This window comes from Rissa tridactyla, chromosome 22 (assembly GCF_028500815.1).
Source record: "Rissa tridactyla isolate bRisTri1 chromosome 22, bRisTri1.patW.cur.20221130, whole genome shotgun sequence".
Classification (NCBI taxonomy): Eukaryota; Metazoa; Chordata; class Aves; order Charadriiformes; family Laridae; genus Rissa; species Rissa tridactyla.
In genome coordinates, this window is record NC_071487.1 from 2,903,033 (window position 1) to 2,927,477 (window position 24,445).

General features: G+C 58.5%; 2 protein-coding genes and 1 non-coding gene across 4 annotated transcripts; 1 reads left to right on the forward strand and 2 right to left on the reverse strand.

Annotated features, from left to right (window-relative positions):
• Nucleotides 1–214: 214 nt before the first annotated feature.
• On the reverse strand, nucleotides 215–321 carry LOC128900831 (U6 spliceosomal RNA). Its single transcript, XR_008463367.1, has one exon. It is a non-coding gene; the product is annotated as a U6 spliceosomal RNA (small nuclear RNA).
• Nucleotides 322–645: 324 nt separating this feature from the next.
• Nucleotides 646–15,365, forward strand: TMEM259 (transmembrane protein 259). Of its 2 annotated transcripts, none has more exons than XM_054181941.1 (11): nucleotides 646–1,419; nucleotides 3,617–3,883; nucleotides 4,207–4,375; nucleotides 6,544–6,654; nucleotides 7,979–8,101; nucleotides 8,458–8,558; nucleotides 10,218–10,275; nucleotides 10,574–10,657; nucleotides 11,194–11,326; nucleotides 11,735–11,834; nucleotides 12,719–15,365. In XM_054181941.1, exons 1-11 carry the CDS (start codon nucleotides 1,186–1,188, stop codon nucleotides 13,565–13,567), a joined length of 2,229 nt encoding a protein of 742 aa, XP_054037916.1. In that variant the 5' UTR covers nucleotides 646–1,185; the 3' UTR covers nucleotides 13,568–15,365. The 2 variants fall into 2 exon arrangements, with proteins under 2 accessions (XP_054037916.1, XP_054037917.1); XM_054181942.1 differs by having other exon boundaries at nucleotides 4,207–4,321.
• A 658-nt stretch (nucleotides 15,366–16,023) lies between these two features.
• Nucleotides 16,024–23,118, reverse strand: GRIN3B (glutamate ionotropic receptor NMDA type subunit 3B). The gene is made up of 10 exons (XM_054182100.1): nucleotides 22,663–23,118; nucleotides 20,591–21,189; nucleotides 19,073–20,114; nucleotides 18,466–18,611; nucleotides 18,155–18,270; nucleotides 17,755–17,906; nucleotides 17,479–17,643; nucleotides 17,001–17,068; nucleotides 16,534–16,866; nucleotides 16,024–16,085 (listed from the first exon to the last, which is right to left on the reverse strand). The coding sequence occupies exons 1-10, from the start codon at nucleotides 23,116–23,118 to the stop codon at nucleotides 16,049–16,051; spliced, it is 3,114 nt and encodes a 1,037-aa protein (XP_054038075.1). The 3' UTR covers nucleotides 16,024–16,048.
• Between the last annotated feature and the right edge of the window lie 1,327 nt (nucleotides 23,119–24,445).

The window sequence follows — 24,445 nt, forward strand, 5'->3', positions numbered from 1 at the left end:
CAGGGCTGGGCTGAGCACCCCTGGGGGTGGGCTGGGGGGTGTGTGAAGGTTTTGGGGTGCTCCCGTCCTCTCCCCTATGGTGGTGGGGCCACAGAGCGGGGCTGGTGCACCGTCTGCTCCCACAGCATGTGTTGTGGGGGCCCAAAAAGGTCTCCCCGGGCTGGGAGGGTGCGACCCTTTTGGTCTCCGATTGAAAGATATAGAAGCCTGAGGGAAAAATATGGAACGCTTCACGAATTTGCGTGTCATCCTTGCGCAGGGGCCATGCTAATCTTCTCTGTATCGTTCCAATTTTAGTATATGTGCTGCCGAAGCGAGCACGAACGCTAGCGCTTCCGCAATCGTATTTAAACCTCTTCTAATTCACAATTTTTAAGTCACGGGGGGTCACCCGAACACTCCGTTTTAGATTCCTACGCCTCTCCCCACAGATCCACTCTCCCAGACAATAGCCATGATTTTTATCTCCATATTCTCCTTTTTATGATAAATTTTGGCGTTTTCTTGGCTGAGATACCCTGCGGAGCGGCGGGCCGCGCGCGGTGCATGGCGGGAGGGCCCCTACTTTGCATCCCGAGGCGGGGCGGGGACGGCCCTTGTCCTCCACCGTCCCGGCGTTCCCCGCGGCGCTCGCGCAGGCGCGTTGCCGCTGCCGTCGGTGCCGGCGGAGGAAGATGGCGGCGGGGCGCTGAGGGGACGGGACCGGGCCGCTCCGCTCCGCGCCAGGACAGCCGTGCCGCCCGCTGCGCTCCGGGCCCGGTGACGGACTCTCTCCTCTCCATGGCCGCGGGGCCGGCCCTGGAGCCGCATCCCCGCTGGGCCTGCTCGGGCCGCGCCGCTCCCGGGCCCCGCCGAGGCAGCGGCCCGCTGAGCCCCGACGCCTGGCCCGGGCCCCGCCAGGCCTGACCGGCCCACCGCTCGGGACGCGTCTGCGTGCAGGACGCCGGGCCGGGTCCGGGGAGGCCTCTCCTAAGGAGAGCGGGCCGGGGGTAGTGCCTGCGTGGCCCCCGCCACCGAGCAGCCCCCGGTGCGGGGCTTCTTCCCGGGCCTTCAGAGGCAGCACTTAACCCTCGCACCCCTCCGGAGCGGTCGCCCGGACCCGAGTCCGCTCAGCGGAGGAGGAACGGCTCCTCCGGCCCAGGTCAGCACCGCCGGTGCCCTTTGGCTGCCGGCCACAGCGCCAGGATGTCCGAGAACCAGCCCAACGCCAACAACCACCACCCGGCCCACAACAACGGGGGCGGCGGGGCCGCCGGGGGCAACAACCGCGGCGTCCGCAATCCCAACCTCAACCAGAACCCCTTGATCAATGTGCGCGACCGCCTCTTCCACGCGCTCTTCTTCAAGATGGCAGTGACCTACGCTCGCCTCTTCCCACCCTCCTTCCGCCGCGTCTTCGAGTTCTTCGTCCTCCTCAAGGTGAGGGGCAGCTTTATGGGGGGGAGTGGACTCTCCGCTTGCTAGCCTGCAGTCAGGCACTAGGGCATAAATTTCCTTATAAACACAAAAAAGCTTGGCTCTGCTAGAAGGCCCAGCCTGTGTTTGTGCCACCGGCCCCAAGCTGTCCACTGAGCTCCCGTGGGCCTTTCTTCTGTGAGAAGGACATGAGTTGTCATAATGGTCTGTGGTGGTCCCCGCATTGCCAGAGCTCTGGTACCAGATCTGGAAATAAAAAGGAAATCACCGAGCCAGCTTGATGAGCAGCCAGGCTGGCATGGGTCAGGTCCAGGGATGCGGGCATGAAAGATTTCTCTTTCTGTTTCCAAGCAATCACTCGTTTAGGATACATTGTGTACATGAGATACGCAATTGTTGGAGTTCCGTTGAAGTCTTGTCTTTTCTGGAAGCGATTAATGCACAAACCCATTTTAACCCTATTTTTTTGTAGCAGTCAGCACCCTCAGCTGTGAGCGCAGTGTCACACCTCTGTGTACCAGGGTAAAAACCCACCTGCTTTATTGTTGATGCGGGTGAAGGGTTGGAGGCCCACAGAGGGCCTATCAGTGTCCACGGGATGAACTGCCCATAGGTTAAATCCCGCACCGCGACTTCCAGGGCACATGCTGGCACTTCTTGCCAGCGCCAGTATGGGAAATCAGATATGGGGAAGTGAGGAGAGGAGTTTGCCAAGTGACAACAGCGTACTTCTGCTCTGAGTTTCTAAAATTCAGCCACTTAACACAAGAAAACATTTGGGACAACATACCTCATACTGCACATATAGATTTTTCTCCCCTCCCAAGAAATGTTTGAGGTTTTAACATCTCTCTCTTTTTTTCCCCCATTGTATAACTGGATTCAGGCAGAGAGGGAGACTGGAAGGAGATGTTGCTAAGGGTGAGGCTGTCAGACAGAGCAAGTGGTCTGGCTGGTAGCAGTTCCTGCTGCTGTTTGCTTTTCATCAAAGCACTCCTGAGGAAGTAAGAGTATTCACGGGGCGTCTGCAGAGAGCAGCCTGCTCCCGTCCACGGGGTTAGGAGTTAGCCAGACTTCAGCCCAGCCTCGGCTCTGTGCGCAGGGTACTGCTGAAGTTGGAGAGCGTGGTCCTGCACTGCTGCCCTCAGAGTCCTGAAACTGCTCGTGGTTCTGCCGGCTTCATCGTGGCTCCTCCTGTGAGGAGGGAGGTGTTCTGATTTACCTTCCCCAGCATCTTCCTATGCAGCTCCTCTGCAGATGTGATGTTTACCAGTCTGTTTATTCATAGCAAATAGGTCAAGAATGATATGTAGCAAGGACAGCTTGTTTAATTAGGAATGAGCATCTTAATGCAGTTGGAAGACAAGTGTATGAAACTCATCTGTACCACTTAACTGTACCAGCGTTTCTCGGAGCTTTCAGCTTTGAACTTTGGACAGCATTGGGTAACATCGTGCTAGATTTACCATCTTCGCTGTAGGGAGCGAATTTTGTTAGTCGGCTTTGTTTTGCTGTGACTCTATTGCTGTTCCTTGGAGTGAGCCAGGGCAAGGGAGTGGTGGTGCCCCGCGAGCCCAGCCCCAGCAGGCCAGCTCAACCTCCGCCATGGCAGAGCCCATACCTCGCAGCAGCGAATGGTGGATCTGAGCGCGGAGCTGGCGTGTCTGCCGTGGGTTTGTGTCATCCTGCTCCTGTGGTGGGTTGTTGAGGTTTGCTTCTTTCTGCCTTTGTAAAGCCGTGCGGTCTTCTCCGAGCTTCGACAGGAAACACTTAGTGCTGAGGAGGGAATGGTTGAAAGCCACGGATGTGTTTCTCTTTCTTTCAATGTGCCTTGGAGCCTTGGTGCTCTGTTTGGTCGGTTTGCAGGACCTTATGTGGTGCTGGGGCCTGCGCGTGTGACCTGTGCTTTCAGCAGGACGTGTGTACTGCACAGGTATCAGTGGCAGCTCTGATCTTGTGAACAGGAGGAGATAGTTCTTGCTGCTGTCTCTGCTGTGTTCCCCTGCTGATACCATAGCGCTGAAATTGCCCCCGCCGGGGTTGGAAAGCATAAAAGCTCTTGTCCACTTGCAAATCCGTTAGTCTAAGTTAATCCGGTGCCTTTATGGGCAAAGAGGAAGTGGTTAAAATTGGGGAGTCTGTAAACAGGCCAAAGTTGGTTGGGCTGATGGGTCTCTGCTTTGTTTCTTGCTGTGTGTAGGCTCTCTTTGTGCTCTTCATCCTGGCTTACATTCACATCGCCTTCTCCCGCTCGCCCATTAACTGCTTGGAGCACGTCCGAGACAAATGGCCACGCGATGGCATTTTGCGGGTGGAAATACAGCGCAACTCAAGCCGAGCCCCCATCTTCCTGCAATTCTGTGGTGTTGAGAAGTTCCCAGGAATGGTAGTTGAATCTACAGCTGAGGAAGAGGAGGAGGAAGAGGAGGAAATGACTGTGGATATGTTTGAAAACAGCTCTATCAAGGTAAAGACGCGTTCCTTATGCACAGAGGGAAGATGGGAACTTGGTTGTCGGTTTGGAGAGAAACAGTTTGTTAGTGCAGTCATCTTAAGTATGCCACAGTCCCTCTGTGATCCCTCGGTCACCTGGAAACAGTGCGTGTTCCTTGGCTTTCCTGAATCTCCATGTTAGCCTCTGGTGGTTTAAGATAGAAATTAGAGCCTGAGAAGCTGGCTCTTGTCCTCCTTTTGGTGGTGGGGGCCTTTGCTGGGGGCAGAGAGAGAGCACAGAAGATGGGAGCTGAAGTGACTGCTAATGTAACTTTCCCTGCCATGGTTTTCCAACAGTTTGAGCTGGATATCGAGCCCAAGGTGTTCCTCAAGCCATCCCGGGTGAGCAGCACCGAGGCGCTGACCCGCAACGAAAGCCAGGAATTCTCGTTTAGTGAAGCAGCCACTAAAGGTATGCAGCCTCTGAGGGAGACTGTGTCCGAGTTTGAGATGCTAGCCAGAGCAGGTAAAGACAACTTATGCTGCTATCTGTGCTCTCTCCTTCCCCTGCCCCGTGCATCTTCCCTGCACGTCTCCTTCCTTCTGGCTTCTCTGGGCACGTGCATAATAACCTTAATTGTCTTCCCTGATGCGTTCCCCTGTGGTTAATTGTGTCAATACTAACAACAGATCCACAGCGGTATCTGTCCTTCGGCTGGAGGGAGGCTGGGAGTCGGGGCTCATCTGGGCTATAAAATTTGCCAAAGCCTCTTGGTCTGGCATCGTGTTTCTGCAGTGATCAGTACCAGATAGCTCAGATGAATGCGAACCTCCCTCTTCTGAGCAGTCCGCCGTCCTCTTCAGATCTGCAGGGATCCCACTGCCAGCGCACATTCCTCTGCGTCTTAACAGGGTTTGGGCCATATTTTGGGTCCCTGAGTCAACACCAGTACTTGAAATAGCTAATTAATCCTGAAAGCCACCGAGCAAGTTTTATTGGATTGCGAGATGAGGCATTGCTGCTCTGCATCGTTCAGGATATCATCCTGCTTTATCCCTCCCCTTGTTCCAGCACAACTTAAGCTGTTAATGTCTCATAAACTCTAGAGGGAGATTTAGTGGCTTTGTATTATTTAAAATGGAATTCCACTGTTGGAAAACTTCTGTTTCCTAGTGGTTAGGGGAGGAAATCTATTAAAAAATATTGATGTTAAAATAGAAACAGGGCGATTGGATTCTTATTTAATTTGTCTTTTTCACCTATGCTTTTATCCCTGGAAAGAGTGGAATTCTTTGCTCTTCAGAAGTACTGGCTGTTCTCGCTGCGGAGGATTGTGAGACTGGACACTGCAGTAGCGCTGTTCCCTTGGTCTTGCAGTGGTTTTGCTTGATGTTGATCCAGAACTCATTAGTCCTGAATTTAAGATCATTAAGTCGTGTAAGACTGGAGAGCAGTAAATATTTTTGGTGCAATACCTTTATTAATAGTTGCCCAAGTTCTGTAAGAGAGTCGCATTGTGCAGCGCTGTGAGCGCTGCTGGGCTGCGCCTTCATTTGCTGAACGCCTGGTTGGGAACGATCCAGCAACGTGGTGGGAGAGAGAATTGTGCTGCTTCCCAACGTAGTTAAAAAAAAAATCATCTTTTCAAATGGGTCCCGAATATTTTTTTTGGTTTTATTGTTTTTCCACATTTCTTGTGCTATAAGTACATCGAATTTGATGTTTAGACAGAATATTTTACCGCGAAAAAATGTTTTATGCTACAAAGGAAGTAATTTTTTTGTTGATGTTCAAACACTTTATTTCCATTTGATCTTAAAACTGTTTTATAATGGAAACAAAACATGAAACAAACACAGCAGCCTGTGTTTGCTGCCCAAGAAGTGGGATCAGAGGCGGGGAAGTAAAGTGGGCATTTCTGTCAGGCAGGTACATTTTCTTTAAGTTGTTGTATCCTTTTAACATTCTGTGCTGTGGTGCTGTGAGATGCCTGACAGCTGCCTCCCGTTGCCTCTTCCGAGACATGCTGTGACAGTTTGAAAGATCAGGGATTAAATTGCTTGTCTCTGACTTAGCAGGAGGTTTTGTCCTTTCGGAGATAATGTAGCAAAAAGCATCTATTTTGAACCTTTCTTTAAAAAGAAAAAAAAAATAGAAAGAAAAATCAAGGAAACTTCAGGCACCAAATTTTTTTTTGGAGAGCTGTAATTGCTCCTGCCTTTAGTTTTGAGATTTGTAATTGCAGCAGTGACCTCTGTCTCCTGAGAAGTGTAGTGCTTTTGCCCTGTGGAGTGTTTACTTGGTGTTCAGCGGGTGTAAAGTGTATTTTCTCGCAGTTTCCTAAACAATATAGAAAGCAGAAATCGAACGGAACAGGAGCAAGTGGTCTAGGGCTCACAAGGCAAAAATGTGGGCGGATTCTGGACAGCGTTTGACACAGCTTGGAACCACTGCCCTGATGCTTTCCCAGACATTTCACATTAAGGACTAACATCAAGGGAATGGGCTGCAATTTCAAAGAGTTTGCATTGATTTGTTTTAAATCGGTTGAAGGAAGCCTGGAGCCTGTGTTTGCCACTGATTCTCTTTTCCAGAACGTGGTGGGAGGGAGGGAGGGAATCCAGAGGTGTTATTTGTTCTTGGTAATTGATTGCAAACCCTGCTGCTGAGCCTGCCTCCTGCCCTCTCCGCAGTGTGGCCGCAGGAGGAGTACATCGTGGAGTACTCGCTGGAGTACGGGTTTCTGCGCCTGTCCCAGAGCACTCGCCAGCGCCTCAGCATCCCCGTCATGGTGGTGACTTTGGGTGAGTGAAGGAGCCAGCCCGCCCTGGTGCAGGGGTGGGTGAGCGCTCTGCAGAGATACCTACGCGCTGTTTCCTCTTTAGTCTTGTGGAAACTATTTATAACAGTTGATGGCGCTCATTTTCCACGTAGGAGAGCTTCTCTACGGAGGCTTTATTGCTTTAGTAGGTCATACCTTTCCAAGAGGAGTAGTGTGAAATGGTGGAGCCTGTTTCAGTGAGCCCTAATGTTACGTCCAGCAGTTTTCTCACTGAGGAAGGAAGAGCCTCTTGGTACTGAAGATCTGGGCTCAGCGTGGAGCAGCAGCAGCGCAATGTTAGAGCCCAGTGGCAAGAGCAATTGTGCATGTGTCAGGGACGATACTGAGCAGATCTGCTTGGCACTGTCTCAGCGCACTTCTGTGCCCCTCTTAGCACCTGCAGACCATTTTCCTGGAACAGCGGTCTCTTCTCCTGGCATTTGCTGCATTAAAACCTGTCCGGGTCAGAAATCAAGCCTTCTCATACCTGTGAACTTAATTGATCTGTAACGAGCTGTTAGTGCAGCAGTCAGACTAGATTTCATTACTTACTCCTAAACAAACTGAAGTGCAGCTGGGCTGGAGTATTAAGCAGTTATCCCATATAGATAATGGGCCGTTTCCATGTTAAATGTCTATTTACTGACCTGGGTTTTCCGATTCAGCGAGACAAATTCCTTCTTAAGTATCCTAGTAATTTACTGAAAAATTATTTGTGTCCATGCTTCCCGTTTTGCTTAGATTTGGGTTATTTTTACAAGCTGATCAGTGTTTGTACAGTAGAAAGCTGTACCAGCCTCATGAGATGGAATTGAACAGCCTTCGTTAGTGCTCAGAGCCGTGGGGAGGCGTTCGCGTGTCCTGCGCTGCAGGAGGGTGGGTGGGGGTGGCGGGCCCCAGCGGTGTCACGCTGAGCCCAACTGATGGCTAAGAAGTCTTGGCCTGGCCCTCTGAGTCTTGCCAGAACTCGTTTCTCTGGGCCATTACTTGGGGTGAGCCTAGGGAGGTAGTCCAAGGCAAATTCCCTTTACGTCTGTGCCAACAGAGAGTATGACAGCCCTGATGTAATTCTTAAGGCCTGATTGACATTAGCATTTTGACAGCATGGCTAGATTTGTTGGGGTGTGACGTTTTCCCTCCCAGTCCTGCCCAATTTAGTTATATTGCTAAAGGTCTGAGCACAGACGCGGGTCTGCTCTCAATTGTGTCCTTTGAGTGATGAGAGGACTGTGTGCTTGCCTTGCCGCCTCTGTTCATACCTTAAGCCACAATCTGAATGTTTTTTTTTTTTTTTGTCTTCTCTGTAGATCCTACCAGGGATCAGTGCTTCGGGGACAGGTTCAGCCGCCTGTTGCTGGACGAGTTTCTGGGTTATGATGACATCCTCATGTCAAGTGTCAAAGCTTTAGCTGAAAATGAAGAAAACAAAGGTAAAGCTTGGAGGAATTGCTTTCAGCAGCTGAGCAGAGCAGTTGATGCTTTTCTGTGGATGCATGAATATCATCTTCTGACTATTGATTAATCTCTATGCAGGGAACAGTTCCTTGTGTTACGTAGAGATGTTATTGTCAAGGACAAAATGAAAGAAGCAGGAGGGGAGAAGTGTCTGCAAACGTGATTTCCTACTGCCTTATTGCACTGCGTAACAATCAGAGTGCTGCTGTGAGGAGCTGTTGCCACAGACTTGCTTTAAATCCTATTCCTTTAGAAGGCAGTGGAAGTTTGTTCTTAGTTTGTGGGTTAATCACGCTGAGCTTGTGTGTTTGTGTTTGTTTTTTTCCTCCAGGTTTCCTTCGCAATGTGGTGTCTGGGGAGCACTATCGCTTTGTCAGCATGTGGATGGCCAGGACTTCGTATCTGGCAGCCTTTGTCATCATGGTCATATTTGTAAGTTGACAGGAACTGGACGTTGCCTGGACTCTGAGCGCGGTGCTGGTCAGCATATGTTTGATGTAACAGCACAGGCCTGAGCTCTCATCTGCTTTTAAAGCTAAACTGATAGAGTATGAGGTTCTGTTCTGGTTTGGTTTTTTGTTTTTTGTTTTTTTTTTAATGTCTGTTCTTAAAGTCCTAACAGAGAAACAAACAGAGGAGCTGAAATGGAATGACATCATGGCTTTGTTGTCAAAAGGGCGATTGTCGAGGTTTTGGCTAAATTGGCCAACGGCCGGCGACAGATGCCCCCCCCCAGCCTCTTGTACATGGGGAGGAGGAGGAGAGATAAAGAGATTTATGAGTTTAGAAGAAACTAAACTACTTTAATGAAATATTAATAATGAAATAAAAAAGGAAAATGATGCAATAGATACAGTATTTACAAAACTGTACTAAGCTCCCAGGATGATGTCACTGGCAGGCACTGGGGAAGTCCCAGGCTGGACTCAGCGACGGGTGGGAACTGGATTCCACAGATGGAGTCAGGAACTCACAAATTGGGATCAAAGGCAGACGAACAGACAGGGTCCTCCTCGGACATCAGCCATTGAAGGAAGAGCATTGACCCTTTGATCCCTCAGCTTTTATACTGAACATGGGGCAGATGGGATGGAATACCCCTGTTGGTCATTTTTGGGTCACCTCTCCTGTCCGCTCCTCCCTGCAGGTGGGACCCCTCTACGCTTTTCCACTTCCGACCCTCCAATGGGGCAAATAACGAAATTAGCTGACCTTGGTTGTTATAGCAATAAGTATAAGCAAGAGCCTCTCTGCATGCCATTCCTTGGCACAAGCTGTAAACGTTGGTCTTATCACTCTGAGTGAACCGTTTTAGACACAACATGCTGTTTATTCCAGAGAGTTAGAAGAGGCCTAGCTAAGAAATAAAATTACTGAACAGAAAGTTGGTTCTGTTTTACCTCAAACCAGGACAGCGACTCAGGTTCGGGAGTCTGTAAGCGTAGTTAAACACTCAGGTTACCAGGGCACAAAGTGCGGAATTTTGTCCTCTGAAATTTTTCAGAACAGGTCTAACTAATTGCCAGGAGTGATCAAGATAGAGCCAGGTCTCCTGTGATTATGTGTGAGACGAGGTGATTACAGATAAGCGTTAGACGAGATCCCAAGTGATAACTAAGCCCGCGTTCGTAGTCTTGGGTGACTGTCTCCCTTTGTGTCTGCCCGTCCACTGATGTACAATAATACTGTGGCCAGTGAGAGAGGAGGAAACGCGCGCAGGTGGCTGTTGTCGGAGCGGCATTATGAGCTGCTGGGAGGAGCACAGATGTAGGATGGGAAGAAACCCTAGTTCCAGCTCTGCTGCTGCTGTTTGGTTTGGCCCCTGCTCAAATATTCAGAATCGGTCTCTTTACAAACAAATTACTTACTGTCTATTTCACTGCAGTAATACAAAGATTAATTGCTGTTTGTGAAGTCCTAATTACTCTTTGGGAAATCGGTCTGCAGAGCTCAAACTAACGAATGTGGGATATGCGCAGCACGCTGTGCAGCATTGCGAGTCCGAGCTTGTCTGTCCAGGCCTCCGTGATTCTGAAAGCGACTCTGTGGACCTGTGCAGCTCTAACGCTGGCTTCTGTTCTTCTGTTTCAGACTCTGTCCGTTTCGATGCTGTTGCGATACTCGCACCATCAGATCTTTGTCTTCATTGGTAAGGATTTTCTAAGGGATTTAGGGTGTACTGGACACTCTGCCTACTCCAGCACAGCGTATCGTGTAGATAGTCTTGACTGTCATTTAGAGGGGTCCTGCATGTAGCTGCACAGGGAGTATATCCCCCATATCCCCCTGTCACCATGCTCGAGAGAGCTGTTGTGTCTCTCGACAAGTATCCGGGACGGCGGGCTTCACAGCACGCTGCAGTGCTCTGAATGGCGAGTGATGCGGGGGTGGGAGGGTTTCGTGGCCCCACATCCACTTCGTGTTACAGTGTGTTTTCCTTCTTGCAGTTGACCTGTTACAGATGCTGGAAATGAACATGACAATTGCGTTCCCTGCAGCTCCCCTCCTCACTGTCATTCTGGCTCTAGTAGGTAAGGACGTTACCTGCTAGAAAATAGGAAAGTGTAATTCCCTGTTCTGACCTGCCACGGCAGGTGGTTAGCGTGTCCGCTCGTCGTAAGGCGGAAGGCTCTGGATTTTGATGGCACAGTGAGCTGCATTGTCCTTCTGCGTCCCCTGGAAAAGCAGTTCATTTGGAAATCACATCAACTGAAGCTTTGTCTGTCCCTTTAGTTCATTTCAGATTCGCACTTCCTGTGACCACGTTGCATTAGCACAATTTGAATTTAAAAAAACAACCAACAAAACCCCCGAAATCTGCACCGTCTGGAGCCAGCTGATGCTCTGGCCTGTGTAGCGACTGCAAACATGTTTCACTGCTGACTGGCCTTATCCTCGTTAAACAGAGCTAATTTATCCTGCTGTGGTTCTTTGCTGTGCAGTCATACGGCCCCAGCTGAGGACATGACAGAGGATTCCTTCACGTGCCCCTTTGGGGGAAGCGCTTTGCCGCACTGGGGGGTGTTGCGCTGCAGCGTGCTGATCTCGGACACCCTCTGTCCCGTAGGTATGGAGGCCATTATGTCTGAATTCTTCAATGACACCACAACTGCGTTTTACATCATCCTGATCGTCTGGCTGGCTGACCAATACGATGCCATCTGTTGCCACACCAATACGAGCAAGAGGCATTGGCTCAGGTAAGAGCTGGGACCTCATGCCCGTACTGCGCGTCCTCGCTGCCAGTCCCGTTCTCTGGTGGGAGGCTGCTTCGGATCCTTCCCAGCCCTCCCAGGCAGGAGGGCTTCGGCTCGACATCTTCCATGTGTCTCCCTGGGAGCTGCCCTGCATGTCACAGCATCCAAAGTGCAATTCCTTCCACTTCGGGTTTGTGCCTGGATGTCAAGAGTCACCTGAGTCCTTTCCCTGCTCTTTGTGTTTCTCTGTTGAAGACCTGTTTGTAGCGAGGCAATTCTAATTACCTGTTAATGGCAGTCTGCACCACCCTGTGCCCAGTGCCCCAGCTCAGAACGGAGTTAGGACTAGAACGCAGATCACGTTTGTCCTGTCAATTGCCATATCCTGATGTTTACTGCCTTTCTGTCCAGGTTCTTCTATCTGTACCACTTTGCCTTCTATGCTTACCACTATCGATTCAACGGGCAGTACAGCAGCCTGGCTCTCGTCACCTCCTGGCTTTTCATCCAGGTGAGTCGCTGCCACTTGTGCTGCACGTTAGCACAACCGGCCGCGTGGCGGCAGGTGCCATCCCGTCAATTCAGTCCTGGTCACTCCACACGCCTGAGAGGCATCTGCCTGCCTGCGATTTGAATTGCTACCTGGCTGATTTTAAGAGCACAGCAGGTTGGGAGCAAAGTGAAGGAAATAACTGCATTTGGGGCTCTATCAAACTTCTTGTGAAGCAGAGTTTTGAGTAGCAATCTTTATTTATAGAAGAGGGTGAAATAGTCCCTGGTTTGGAAATGGAACAGCAGGAGGAGGCTATTGAAGAGCAGGACTTTTGGTCGCTGGCTCAAATGCAGCCACGTGGCTGACAATAGGCTGATGTCAAGTGAGTTGAAGGTGTTAGGGAAGGATTTCTGTCCTGTCTTTCTGGAAGAAACCCCACTGAGGATCTCCTGTGCAGAGGCTGAGGAGTGAAGGCCTGTGCAGTGATTCGCTGGCAAGACCAGCTCCAAAGTGATGTATCCAGGATCCTGGTTCAAGCAAGGCTTCTGTGTGTCTCTGGCTGTTGCCCTGCCCCCTTTCTCTCTGCAGGGTGGAGACAGGGACCTGAGGGTGGGCCAGAGAAATGCCTTTACGCTTCTTATTCTCAGCCCTTAGAAGGGAAGAGAGGTTGTACTCCATTGCCTGTCTTCAGAGAGAAACTGTAAAAGCTCTGACAGCAGCTTGCAGGAATCGTAGCGGAAGGGATAAATCTGTCCAAAATTTCAGATAACCTCTTGGCTATCAGAGCAGCCGAATTCTCTGGTCACTGTCTTTACAGCGAGAGGAAAGCATAGTTTTGTAAGGTATGTCTGTGCTCGTGGCCCAGGCCCAGGGAGTGACTCCTTTCCCTTTGCCTTCTCTAGCATTCGATGATTTACTTCTTCCATCACTATGAGCTGCCAGCCATCCTCCAGCAGATCAGGATCCAGGAGATGCTGCTGCAGAACCAGCAGGTGGGCCAGGGGACGCAGACCACGCTCCAGGACAACCTCAACAACAACACTACAGCTGCCCCCGTGGATGTGGGGAGCCGCCGGCCCCACCTGCCCGCCGGGCCCTCCGGGGAGAGCAGTGGCCCGGCTGCCCTGACTCCCAGCGAGGCCACCAGCGTCATCGCCGCTGCCACAGCGGCTTCTGTGGGCAGCGATCTGAACTGGGTGGCCGAGACAGCCGCCATCGTCACAGAAGCCTCATTTCTCTCTGACCTGAGCACTACCCTCCTGGAGCCAAACGTGATGCACGAAGCCATGGCCAACGGGAACCCTCAGGATGCCGCCGCCGCCTCCGGTTTGGTTGCCCGCATCAGGGTCAGCAGCGACCACCCGGAGACGGCCATGGGCTCCATCACCATTGAAGTCACTTCAACGTCTGTGGTGGCTGCAGCAGATGTTCCCCCTGCCGCAGAGGCGGCACCGGCTGCACCCCTCGTCCCGCTGCAGGAGGAGGGGGCCTCCGTCCCCAGCCCTTCCCTTCCTGCGCAGACTGAGGCTGTCGAGGGCGCAGACAGCCAAGCAAAGCCTAGCGGCAAGAACTGCGTTGCAAACAGCAGCGTGGCAGAGACCCCTCCAGCCGCTGCAGAGGACACTGATCAGGACAGACGCTTGGGTTGCGCTCTCGGGGACCGGGGGCAAAGCAGCCCGTGCCCAGCACCAGCGGATAGTACGTCGAGCTCCAAACCGTGCTCGGAGCCAGACTTGTGGAGCCTGTCTTGAGTCCCTGTTACTGTAATTCTGGACTGCCAGGGGGGCATTTGGATTTCATTTGTTACTATTTCTCACTTCACCATCATCCTTAACCCATGAATTCCTCTTAGCGGAGGCAGAGCAGCTGGGACAGAGAAAAGGGGCTGCAGTGAACTCCCCTGGGAAAAGCACGTGTATGAGAGGCTGCGGGGACGGAGGGACGAGGCCTTCGCTCCTGCAGCCTGCGCGGCTCAGGGCCCTCGTGCCACGGCTGCAGGCGAGCGGGCTACCTGCCTCCAGCCCTGCGGCCGGCTCGGTGCCACAGCTTTTCCTTGCCCCCAGCTTCGCCCCCTGCGGTTGCGTTTGCAGTCCAGGTGCTGTTCAACAAGTGTGAGCTGCTTTGTGACAGACCCTGCGTGCGTGTGTGTGTGTGTGGCGGCTTTTTGGTTAGAATCGCAGCTGCGTATGAACAGGGAGAGCGTTTTCAGACATCCCTGGGAGAGCCACAGAGGAGAGACCTGGTCAGCTTTCCTTCTTCAGGGGAAGAGGAGCTTAAGACCTTCCCCAAACACTAGATCTGCTCACGCCAGGGCAAAGCTGGGCAATAACCAAAGCAGAAGCTGCAGTTCAGCCCTGTTTATTTCTGTCCTTGAACTTCCCTCAGTCAGTGGGTTTGGGGGTAAAAGCTTCCATCCCAGGAGAGGTGCGTTGGGCTGGGGTTGACTCCTGTGCTGGTCAGCCCTGGAGAAGTGCGGTCCCTTCTGCTGCTGGTGACCTCTCCCAGGGCTTTGGGAATTCGGCCTCTCTTAGATGTATGTGCCCAGCGTAAGCGGGAGCCCCTGGCGCAGGCGAAGGGTCTCAATATCTGCTGGGAACCGGTCTGTGGCGTGGGTGTCTGCAGCGACATTTGGGATGAGGACAGCAGCTCTGTCTCTGTACAGCTCTGCTTTCGGCACCTGCTGCTGGGGGTGATGTAGTTTGCTTTTCAGTGCCTTGTCCCTCAAAGGGGACACGTTTGCATTTAAGATCAGCCCCATCCATCCCAGAGGGGAGATCGGCTTTTCACTGGCTGAACTGTTGCATGAGGTGGTTTAGCAAAGAACCAAAACACTAAAGCCAAGACATTTCAGCTTATTTTCCCTCCCTTCCCTGGCAGCAGAGGTGAAGCTGGCTGTGCCCGACCCCCCCCTGCACCACAGATGGCTGAGCGGGTACCCTGGGTCTGAGCTGGGGGGCTGGCACGGGGACCGGCTGCCCCCGAAGATGGGCTGGAGCCACGCGAGGCCATGGCTGGGAGGAGGGTTTGGGTTTGTAGGTAGAGCAGAGCGATGCAGGAGCGTGTTGTGTCTGTAGGGCTGAGAGGAGCTCGGGGAGGAGCGTGGTGGAAGGGCAGCGCTGGGAGGTGACGCCTGGGGGACTCCACTCTCTGAGGGGAGCGGGTGGCTGGGGAAATGTCCCCGATTCAGCCTTGTCTCCCCACAGCTGGGCAGTGCCCGTGGAGTCCGTCTCCTGTGGAGGGCTCTTGCGTGCATTTCCGCGTCTTCCACCAGGAAAGGGTTTCCCTGCCAGCACCGCGGGGACTCGCAACCCCGGCTTCACTTTCTCTGCCTTTCCCACCCAGGCGCCCTCCCATCCTTTTCTTTTTCTTTGCTTTTTCTCTCAAGGAGCCTTGGGTGTTGCCGTGGGGAGTGGGGGAGCCTGCTCGTGCCCAGCGTGTCGCCGCCTCCTGCAGCCAGCCTTCCTGGGAAGGGGCCTCGGCAGCTCCTGCCTCCGGCGTGGATGTGCCAGAGCCCGAGAGCAAGGAATAATCGTAGGCTTTTAAGAGGAGCGGGTGGGTGGGAGGGGAAGCTGAGGGGGGGAAACAAACCAAATGATTTGATGAATGAAGAGTAGAGTTCATTCTATTTAATTAATGTACAAAATGTGTTTGTATATAATAATAAATATTATATCTAACAGCTGCTGTGGTGCTGCTCTGGTGTCCTGCTAGCCGTTTGTGCTGGGTTCTCCTGCTGGAGGTTGAGGTGTGAGGAGCCGGGGGTGCGGGTGCAGCACGTCGAGCCCTCGGCCGAGCCCTGTGTGCCCCGGTTCGGCTCGGGGAGGGGGGCGGTGGCGGCGCAGGGGGCTGAGCCCGCGTCCCCCTCAGGGCTCTGCTCCCCCCTGCGTTCAGCAGCCTCCTTGTGCGAGTGGAAAGGCTGCGGGGAGGGAAGAGCTTTTCCCGTGCTCTCAGCCCAGGTCTTTTGCAGCCACCCGGAGTCACCCACGTTTGGGCTGTGGGATATTGAATTTCCTCCGCTGGCCACGCTCTGGTGGGCTGAGCAACGGGGCCGGCGCTGGTGACGTCCATCTCTCACCCTCGGCCTGGGGAAGGCTCCGTTCCTGGTCGGAGGTGGCTCCGGAGCTCAGCCCGGCGGTGCTGCCCTGGAGCTGGCTCTGCCGGAGGGAGGTTGGGGTCTCGGCCCATCCTGCTCCACGGGACGAGGGCTCCTCACCTTCCTCCTCCTCCTCCTCCTACGCGCTGCGGGCCTGCGGCGTGGCTGGCTCTTGCCTGCGGAGGAGGGAGGGGAAGGGTTACCCTGGCCCCAAGCCTTGCTGCGTTTAAGATGCAGCTGGAAGAGAAAAAGCCGACTTTTATTTTTCTCCGTCATCTTTTATTTACATGGTTTAAAAAACATGGCGTTGCTGGAGGCTCTGCCAGCAAAAGGGCTGCGGTGTGTCCCGGTTCCGCGGGAGCCTCATCTCACCTTCACCCCCCGCCCTCCCCAAAACAACCCCCTCAGCTGAGGCTGCTGCGTTTAAACCCCCGCCATCAGCGGCGTCAGGAGGGTGATGAGGAAAAGATGAAGGCTCCAGAAGCCGGGAAGGGACTCCCAGCTCCATCCTGCCATCCCAAGGGCTTTTTCCCTTTTTGTCCCTCGTCTCTTTGCTCCTGCTCCAGCCAAGGGAGCGGGTGCTGGTCTCTCCTGCCCGGCTGAGCCCCCCCCGTCCCGTGTCACCTCTCTTCCCGGGGCTCCTCGGTGACCGACGGGGCGGGCAGCGCCCGGCCGCTCTTCGCCGTGCCCAGCGCGGCCACCAGCTCGCTCTTCCTCGCCAAGGCTGCCCGCAGCTGGTCCCGCATCTCCTGGATCTTCTCCTCCAGCTGCCGCAGCTCGCTCTCCCCCGCCGCCCTCTCCGGGGGCTGCAGCGCCCGCCCGTTCCCGGGGTGTCGCAGGGACCCCACCTCCTCGGGGGGGGTTTTGTCCAGCTGGAAGCGCACCCTCCGTGCCTCCTTCCGCAGGGCGCCCCAGGGAGGCCCCGCTGCCGGCGCCCGCCTGGGCTGGAGGTCGCACCTTTGTGGGGAGGGGGAGAAGGGCCAGGCTGGGGGCTGGGAGAGCCCTCCATGGCCCACGGGGAGGAGGAGGAGGAGGAGGAGGAGGAGGAGGAGGAGGAAGAGAGCGGGGCAGGCACCCAGCCCCGGCCGTACCTCTGCTCCAAGCTCAGCCGCCGGCCGCTCTGCTCCTCCGTGCCCGTGTTCAGAGCCCGGTGGATTTTCTGGGGGTGGGGGGGGGGGGGACACGCACGTATTTTTAAGCGGGTAGAACGTACTTTTTAAAAAGGTGAAATGTATTTTAGAAGGCAGAATCTCTCCTTAAATAAGAACAAGGAGCCGTAAAGAGGTGAAAGGCCCTGTGAAACCAGAGGCTGGGTATAAACAATAAATGCCTTGCTAACGAAAATACCCTCGAATAAGAAGAGGAGGCGTGAAGAACAGCCCGGTGGGACAGCACACGGCGGGGGGGGGGAGTGAGCACACGGGCAATGGGCTGGGGGGTAACGGGGGGGTGATGATGGTCCAGGCCCTTGCGCGAGGGGAGGGGGAGCAGCGGCGCTGGGTGGGGGGGTGTCTTTGGGGGCGGGGGTGGGGGGGGGGGGGGGGAGATGCTGGGTGAGCCCGGTCCCACCTGGCTGGTGTGCAGCCAGTAGTTGAATTTCTTCTTGCGCTTGATGCGGGGCAGGACGAGGCGGTAGAAGACGTGCTCCCCCAGCGAGGTGAGCAGGGAGCCGCTGAGCCCGATGCAGAGCAGCACGAAGAGCCCCGAGAAGTGGTAGATGCCCATCTGCAGGGTCTGCGGGGGGAGGGAGGAGCGGGTTGGGGCGGGGGGGTGTTGGCCGGGCTGGAAGGGGGGGTGTCAGCCGCCCCCCCCCCGCCCCCGAGCCGAGGTCTCGGCCGCCCGCACCTCCGTGACGGCGAAGACGCGTTTGCCGCAGGGCACCATCTTGTACCACTTGTCGTGCAGGAGGTCGATGAAACCGGCCGACTTGTAGCGGCTGATGAACTCGGAGATGTTGGAGGTCAGCGGCGAGTTCTGGGGGAGGCCGATGCCGTAACCTGGTCCCGGTGGTGATGGCGGGGCGGGGGGGGGGTGTGCACGGAGGGAGAGAGAGAGAGAGAGAGAGAGCGCGTGGCACCGCTGGGGCCGGGGGTGGCGCAGGAGTGGGCACCCTCCCCATCCTGCATGGCCGTGGTGGGGCACGGCCCCATCCCAGCGCACACACGCGTGTGCACACACGCTCACACACAACACACAGGCACACACAGAGCACCCCCCCACACACCCCCCCCACCCCCCCCCCAACCTTCAATGGCGAAGGGTTTGCCCACGGTGAGGAGTTTGCAGTCGGAGTCGATGGAGACCTCGTAGTCCAGCAGCGACTTGTCCATGATGAAGGCGTTGAGCTTGGGGGGCTCCGTCCTGCACCAAGGTTGGCGGGGTGGGGGGGGGGAGACCCTCAGGGAGGGGCTGCTCATCCCCCCACCCCTTCCCGGGGTCGCTCCCCCAACCTGACACCCCTCCCTGGGGTGGGGGTGCGCAAGCTGCAGGGATGGGGTGAAAGGATGGGGCTCCCCCCCCTCCCCCCAAGCCATGCTCCCCCCCCCCCGCCCTCACTTGAGCATGGTGACGCCGGCGGGGGTGGTGGGGACGTTGTAGCGCCGCATGTACTCGTGCATCTCGGGGAAGCTCTTCTTGATGTACTCCTCGGCGCTGCTCTCCCACACCGTGCCGAAGCGGAAGCCCTGCGAGGGGTGATGCAGCTGGAAGGAGGCACCAGAGCATCAGTCCCGGCGGGAACGGCCCCCCGGGGACATGGCCCCAGGTCCCCCCCCAGCACGCGCGCACACACACACACACACACACAGCCCCGGTGGTTGTGGTGGTGGTGGGGGCAGCCCATGGGGATGCAGCAGCTCTTGTGGGGTGTCCAGCAAAGAGCACCCCCCCCCACCACCACCAAAGGCAGCCTCAGCGCGCCCACAGCCCACTTCTCCCCACCCTGGAGCTGAGGCCAGGGTTAAACACCAGGGAGCGGGGGGACACAAAGGTTCCTGGGGGTCTGGAAAGAGCCCTACAGCCTCAGGGCCGGGGGGGGGGCACGCTGCAGGGCTGGGGAGACCTTTCATGCTCAGCTGGGAAGGGCAGAGACATCCCCCCGTCCCGCCCCCGTCCCCTTCCCTGGACTTCAGCCCCATCAGAAGCAGCCCAGATGCTCTCCTACCTTTGGATCGTGGATGCCCGAGAGCTCCTCGAAGGTCTTGTCCCCCACCATGACGGCCGCGAGGTTGGCCGTGTAGCTGGAGAGCACCAGGAGGCAGAAGATGGCCCAGAGGTTCATGAGGAAGCGGCCAGTGCAGCACTTGGGGGTCTTGCTGGACACGGTGCGCCCAAAAAGGATGGCGTAGCAGAGGTTGAGGGCTGAAGAGTAGGAGAAGATCTTCATGCGGTTGCGGCCGTGGGGGGTCATGCCGTAGGGGCTCTTCCACTCGTAGAGGGTGAGGAAGAGTGCCGTCATGTGCAGGGCCACGAAGATGCCCACCCACATGGTCCAGTGCAAGGGCCACATGAAGGCCCCGATGGGCGACGCCGTGTCCTTCGTCCTCACCAGGATGCCCAGGCTGGTGGAGAAGAAGGGGCTGGTGAAGTCAATGACTTTGCTCCGCGCCGAGTTGATGCTGAAGGAGGTGACGGCCATGTGGGCCGTGCCGCTGAGCAGGTCCCCCACCAGCCCCGTCCAGCGCCCGTTCTTCCACGCCCCGTATTTCCCATCGCCCACGATGTAGAGCTCAAAGTCAAAGGGCATGTCCTCGGCCAGCTTCTCCAGCAGGTCGATGCAGTACCCGTAGCAGCACTTCTTGTACGCCCGCGGCACCGAGCCGTTCTCGGCACCGAGCTCCTCGAAGAGGGCGTCCAGCACGGCCGAGTCGTTGGTGCCAGGGTCCAGGCAGAGCTGCCCAGCCGGGCAGCTCCCGTCCTCGTCCACCTCCCTGGTGAAGACGAAGGGATGCTCCACCAGCGTCACCACCCGCAGCTTCACGCGGGGACCCTCGCCGGGGCTGGCGCGCTGGCGGTGGCTCTGCCACGCACCCTCCTCCAGCTCCAGGTTGCCACGCTGCCAGGTGCCCACCGTCACCCAGGTGGGCTCCCCCCGCGAGTCCCGCCGCAGGCTCCAGACGCGGAACTGCTGCTCCGGGCGCACCAGCGTCGCGTTCTCCACCCGTATGGTCCCCGTCCGGCCGTGGAAGGACATGTTGGCCATGAACCTGGGGGGAGGGTGGGTGTCACAGCTCCGGTGTCACCGGCTCCGGGACCGAGGGACGGGGCGCCGGGAGCAGGAGGTGCCGACTCAGGCACAGACAAGGGTAGGGAGGAGCAGCAGGATCCGGCCCCGCTGCCCTGCAGCTCGCTGCGCTGGCAGGGCCAAGCGTTATTAATATTTATAGAGCCACCGTGCTCGGGCAGATCTGAAGTGACACGTCCGTCCCACCCCCTTGTGCAGCCGACACAAAGCGTGTCTGGCGGGGGGGGGGGGCGCAGCAGAGACTGGGAAGTTGGGGGCTGAGCCCCACGGCGGGGGCTGCACACGCCAAGGACCGTGCTGGGCTCTGAGCCCTGGGGTCCCCCCCCCTCTGCCCTCACCCCATCCTGGAGCTGGGGCACAGACACACACACCCCCCCGTGCACCCCGATACGACGGAGCCGGGGTGGGGGAAAGGGGCACCCGCAGCACCCTCCTTACCGGGAGAGGAAGAGCCCCGAGGACTCGCCGCCCGCCCGGCGCCTGTCGTTGCAGTTCACCATCGTCTGCAGCAGAGCCAGGTCGGGGCGGACGCGGGCGGCGCTGGCGATGGCCCGGGACACCAGCTCCACCGCGTCCTGGACAAAGAGCTCCAGCGGCGGCCGGCTGACCTCCCCGTAGGCCAGCAGCCCCAGGGGCAGCCCCTCGGTCTGCAGCTCGCCGGCGCTGAGCGGGGAGCCCAGCATCCAGTGAAACTCCTGCGGGGCCAGCCCCGACTCCTCCACCGCCTGGAAGATGAGCCGAGCGCGCCGCAGGTCGCAGCCGAGCACCAGCACGGGGCTGGAGAGGGTCCTGAAACGCTCGCCGTGCTGCCGGAGGTGGCTGGTGGCCCCGGGCTTGTCCAAGTAGCCGAGGTCCAGGATGGTGCGGAGGAAGAGTTGGGAGCGTCGGGCCCAGAGGCCGAGGAAGCCGGCGACGTCCCAGGGGTGGCAGAGCACCAGGTTGGTCTCCTGCCAGTCGTTGGCCTGCAGGACGCTCGCCAGCACGTCCACCAGCGTCTCCAGCGAGCTCTGCCGCTCCATGTGGAAGTGGAAAGGGCTCTGCCGACACACAGGGGTTGTGGCTGTCCCCCTGCCCCGCTCCTGCCCGTGGGAAGAGCCCGCAGGCAGCAGCAGGCAGAGGCCCTCCCACCCCAGAGCCACCCTCTGCTCCCTGCCTGCTCCCTGCCCACTCCCTGCCTGCTCCCAGCCCTCTCCCAGCCTGGGGAGACGGTTCCCCAAACCCAGCACCCACCCACAAGCCCAGGGACCAGAGGGAGAGCCCAGGGAGGAGACCCCCGCAGGACCCCCGGCTGGGAGGGCGAGAGGGTTCATGACCACCCGGGCAGGGGGTCGTGCGTCCCCCTGCCCACAAGGGTCTCACGCTGCCAGCCGGGCGCTGCCCCAGCTCCCGCAGCCGGCGCGGCATGGCACGGCACGGCACGGCACAGCACGGCACGCTCCAAGGACATGCCGCTCGCCAGGCAGCGGATGAGCAGGCATGGAGGGCAGCGCAGCCTGAGGGCGTCCGCCGCCTGCCTGGGCGTCCCCAGGGACAGGCTGGGGGACAGGGGACGGTGTGGTCCTGCCGCGTGCCGGGAGAGGGGTCACCTCCACACGGGCACAGCCCGGGGTCAGCGTGCACGTGGAGGGGCCCAAACGCGGCATGGCCCCCTGTGGAGGTGGTCTGTCCCCAGAAGGGACCGGCCGAGGGACAGGAGAGGGACAAATCCACCCCAAGGACACAGGGCTGGGACAAGTCTCAGCTCGGCAGGGTTTGGGCTGGGAAATGTGGCACTGGGCAGCACAGGGTGGCACAGGGGACTGCGGGGATCCAGCGCTGGGGCACGGCCCCGGAGCCCTTCTGGGGCTGGATTGGGGTCAGGACTGGGGCTGGAGGGTGTGGGGCAGCCGGAGGAGCCAGGGAAGTTCCCTTGGAGTGGGAACCAGGATGGGGCTGGGATAGAGCCAGGCGGGGGGGGCCAGGAGAGAGATGAGATGGGGGCTGGGATGGAGCTGGGATGGAGCCAGGACAGAGCTGGGATGGAGGCTGGGACAGAGCCAGGATGGGGATGGAACGGGGACCAGGAGGGGGCTGGATGGAGCTGCGATGGGGGCCAGGATGGAGCCAGGATGAGGCCCGGGATGAGGCTGGGACAGACCCAGGATGGGGATCAGGATAGAGCCGGGCTGGAGGTGGGATGGGGCTGAGATGGGAGCCGGGATGGAGCCGGGAGGGTGACGGGATGCAGCGAGGGTGAGGGGCTGGAACAGGGCCAGGATTGGAGCCGGGATGGGGATCGGGATAGGAGTCGGGATGGAGATCGGGATGGAGACGGGACCGAGCCGGGAGAGGGACCGGGAGGGTTCCCGCGGGACAGAGCCGGGATGAGGATCGGGGTAGGAGCGGGGATGGAGCCGGGACCGGAGCAAGGACGGAGGAGGGATGGAGGCGGCAGGGACGGAGCGCTGCGTCCCGGCGGCCCCGGTCCCCGCAGCCGCGTCCGAGCGTCCGGGTGCGGGTGCGGGTCTTACCTGCGCTCGGAAGGGCAGCGGCCCGCGGGTGTCGAGGAGGCTGAGGAAGGGGATCTGGAGGGCGGCGGCGAGGAAATCCAGCTGCAGCAGCTCCCGGCGGGAGCGGGGCAGCGCCAGGACGGCGGCCACCCCCCGCACCACCAGCGCCCCGCAAAGCCACCGCGCCAGCGAGCCCGGGTCCCGCGCCGCCGGGGCGCCCGCCACCACCTCCAGGCTGAGGTTGTAGGGCAGCACCGCCCCCCCGGGGCCGGGATCCCCCCCCTCCCCGGGGCCGGTCCCGGCGGCTCTGGCCAGCGCGGCGCGGAGCCGGGCGCGGGCGGGGGGGGCGGGCGGCAGCAGGGCCCCGAGGCGCACGGCGGGGCCGGTGCGGGCCAGGACGCGGCAGGGCTGCGGGTGCCCCCCCGCCGCCCCCAGCGCCGCCGCCGTCAGCAGCCAGAGCGCCCGCAGCCCCGCCATGCGCCCCGCCACCGGCCCCGCCGCTCTGCGCCCCGACGGGGCGGGCCGGGGGCGGCTCCGGGCGGGCGGAGGCGGCTCCGGGCGGGTGGGCAGCGCCCCCCGGTGCGGTCCCCGCCCGGCTCCGCAGCCCCGTGTGCGGGATGGGACCGGCGGGGTCCCGGCCGGCAGCGCCCTCCGCGTCCCCGAGCGGAGCGGGAGGGTCCGGGGCGACCCCCGCAGCCCCCGGGGGGGTTGTCGCGCCGGGCAGGGTCCCCGCAGCGCCGGGCACGCCCGCAGCCCCCCCGCACCCCGCAGCAGAGCGTGGCCGCCCCCCCCACCCGCCCGGTGCTGCCGTGCGGGGGCTGCGGCCGTGGGGTCCCCCGGGAAGGAGCGCGATGTGGCCCCGCACAGGGACCCCAGCGCCTCCCGGGGGGGGCCCGGCTGCCTTTGGACCACCGGGACCTTCCTCCTCCTCTTCCTCCTCCTCCGGCCGGGCGCTCACGGGCGGCGATGCCGGCGCTCCCCGCCACCCCCCGGGCTGGGAGAAGCCTCTCGGGGCGGTGCCGAGCCAGGCTCGGAGCCGTAAACTATGTCCCCCCCGCCCGGTAAAAAGGCCCCCAGCGGATCCCTCCATCCCTCGCAGAGATGCAGCCTCAAAAGCGGGGGGGGGTCCTGGGTCATTGCGGGGGGAAGGGGTGAAGGGCCTCAGCTCCTGGGCCGCAGCTGGACCCACAGCAGCTTTGCAGCCCCCTCCGCAGGGCGGGGGGAAGTGGGGCCAAACACCCACCCACCCCCCCCCAGCAGGGAAACTGAGGCACGGTGTGGCACGGGGCGCCTCGGCACCAGGAGCGCAAACACCGGCTGCCGGGGAGACAGGGAGCCTCGGATAAATTAATAAGAAAAAGAAAGCGAGGAACAGAGCCAAATAGCAGCTGGCAAAAAGTATTGATCACCAGGCAAATTTAATGAGTCACAGCTAATGAGTTCCCCTTGCGGAGATGGGCCCGGAGGGGAGAGGCCGTCAGAGCAAATCCCACCCACCAGGGCACTGGGAGCCCCATGTTGGGGGTGCCAGTCCCCCAGGGATAACTGTGGAGCAGCACCTGAGCAGGAGCTGGGGGGGAGGGGGGGGTAACAGGCTCTTGGCATGAAGTAGCCCCCCCCAAACCCCAGCCCCTCCCCAGGACTCGCAGGGCAGCCCCATCCTCCCTCCTGCCCCACTGGGGGGCACTGGGAAAGAGCGTGGGATGACTGGGAGGGAGGGCTGAGTCCTGGGCTTGGTGGGGTGCAGGCTGTCGGCCCCACTGGGGGCGGGGGGGGGGGGACACTTTGGGGCTCTTGCTGCCGG

Excerpts from the sequence above, each read along its gene's own strand:
- TMEM259 (XM_054181941.1), top strand. The coding sequence starts at position 1,186 with ATGTCCGAGAACCAGCCCAACGCCAACAACCACCACCCGGCCCACAAC. Across the intron at positions 6,655-7,978 it reads CGTCATGGTGGTGACTTTGG|ATCCTACCAGGGATCAGTGC; the intron begins GTGAGTGAAGGA and ends TCTTCTCTGTAG. Across the intron at positions 10,658-11,193 it reads TGTCATTCTGGCTCTAGTAG|GTATGGAGGCCATTATGTCT; the intron begins GTAAGGACGTTA and ends TCTGTCCCGTAG.
- GRIN3B (XM_054182100.1), bottom strand. The coding sequence starts at position 23,118 with ATGGCGGGGCTGCGGGCGCTCTGGCTGCTGACGGCGGCGGCGCTGGGG. Across the intron at positions 21,190-22,662 it reads CGCTGCCCTTCCGAGCGCAG|AGCCCTTTCCACTTCCACAT; the intron begins GTAAGACCCGCA and ends GTGTGTCGGCAG. Across the intron at positions 16,086-16,533 it reads GAGGAGCCCCGGGAAGAGAG|GCAAGAGCCAGCCACGCCGC; the intron begins GTGACACGGGAC and ends CCTCCTCCGCAG.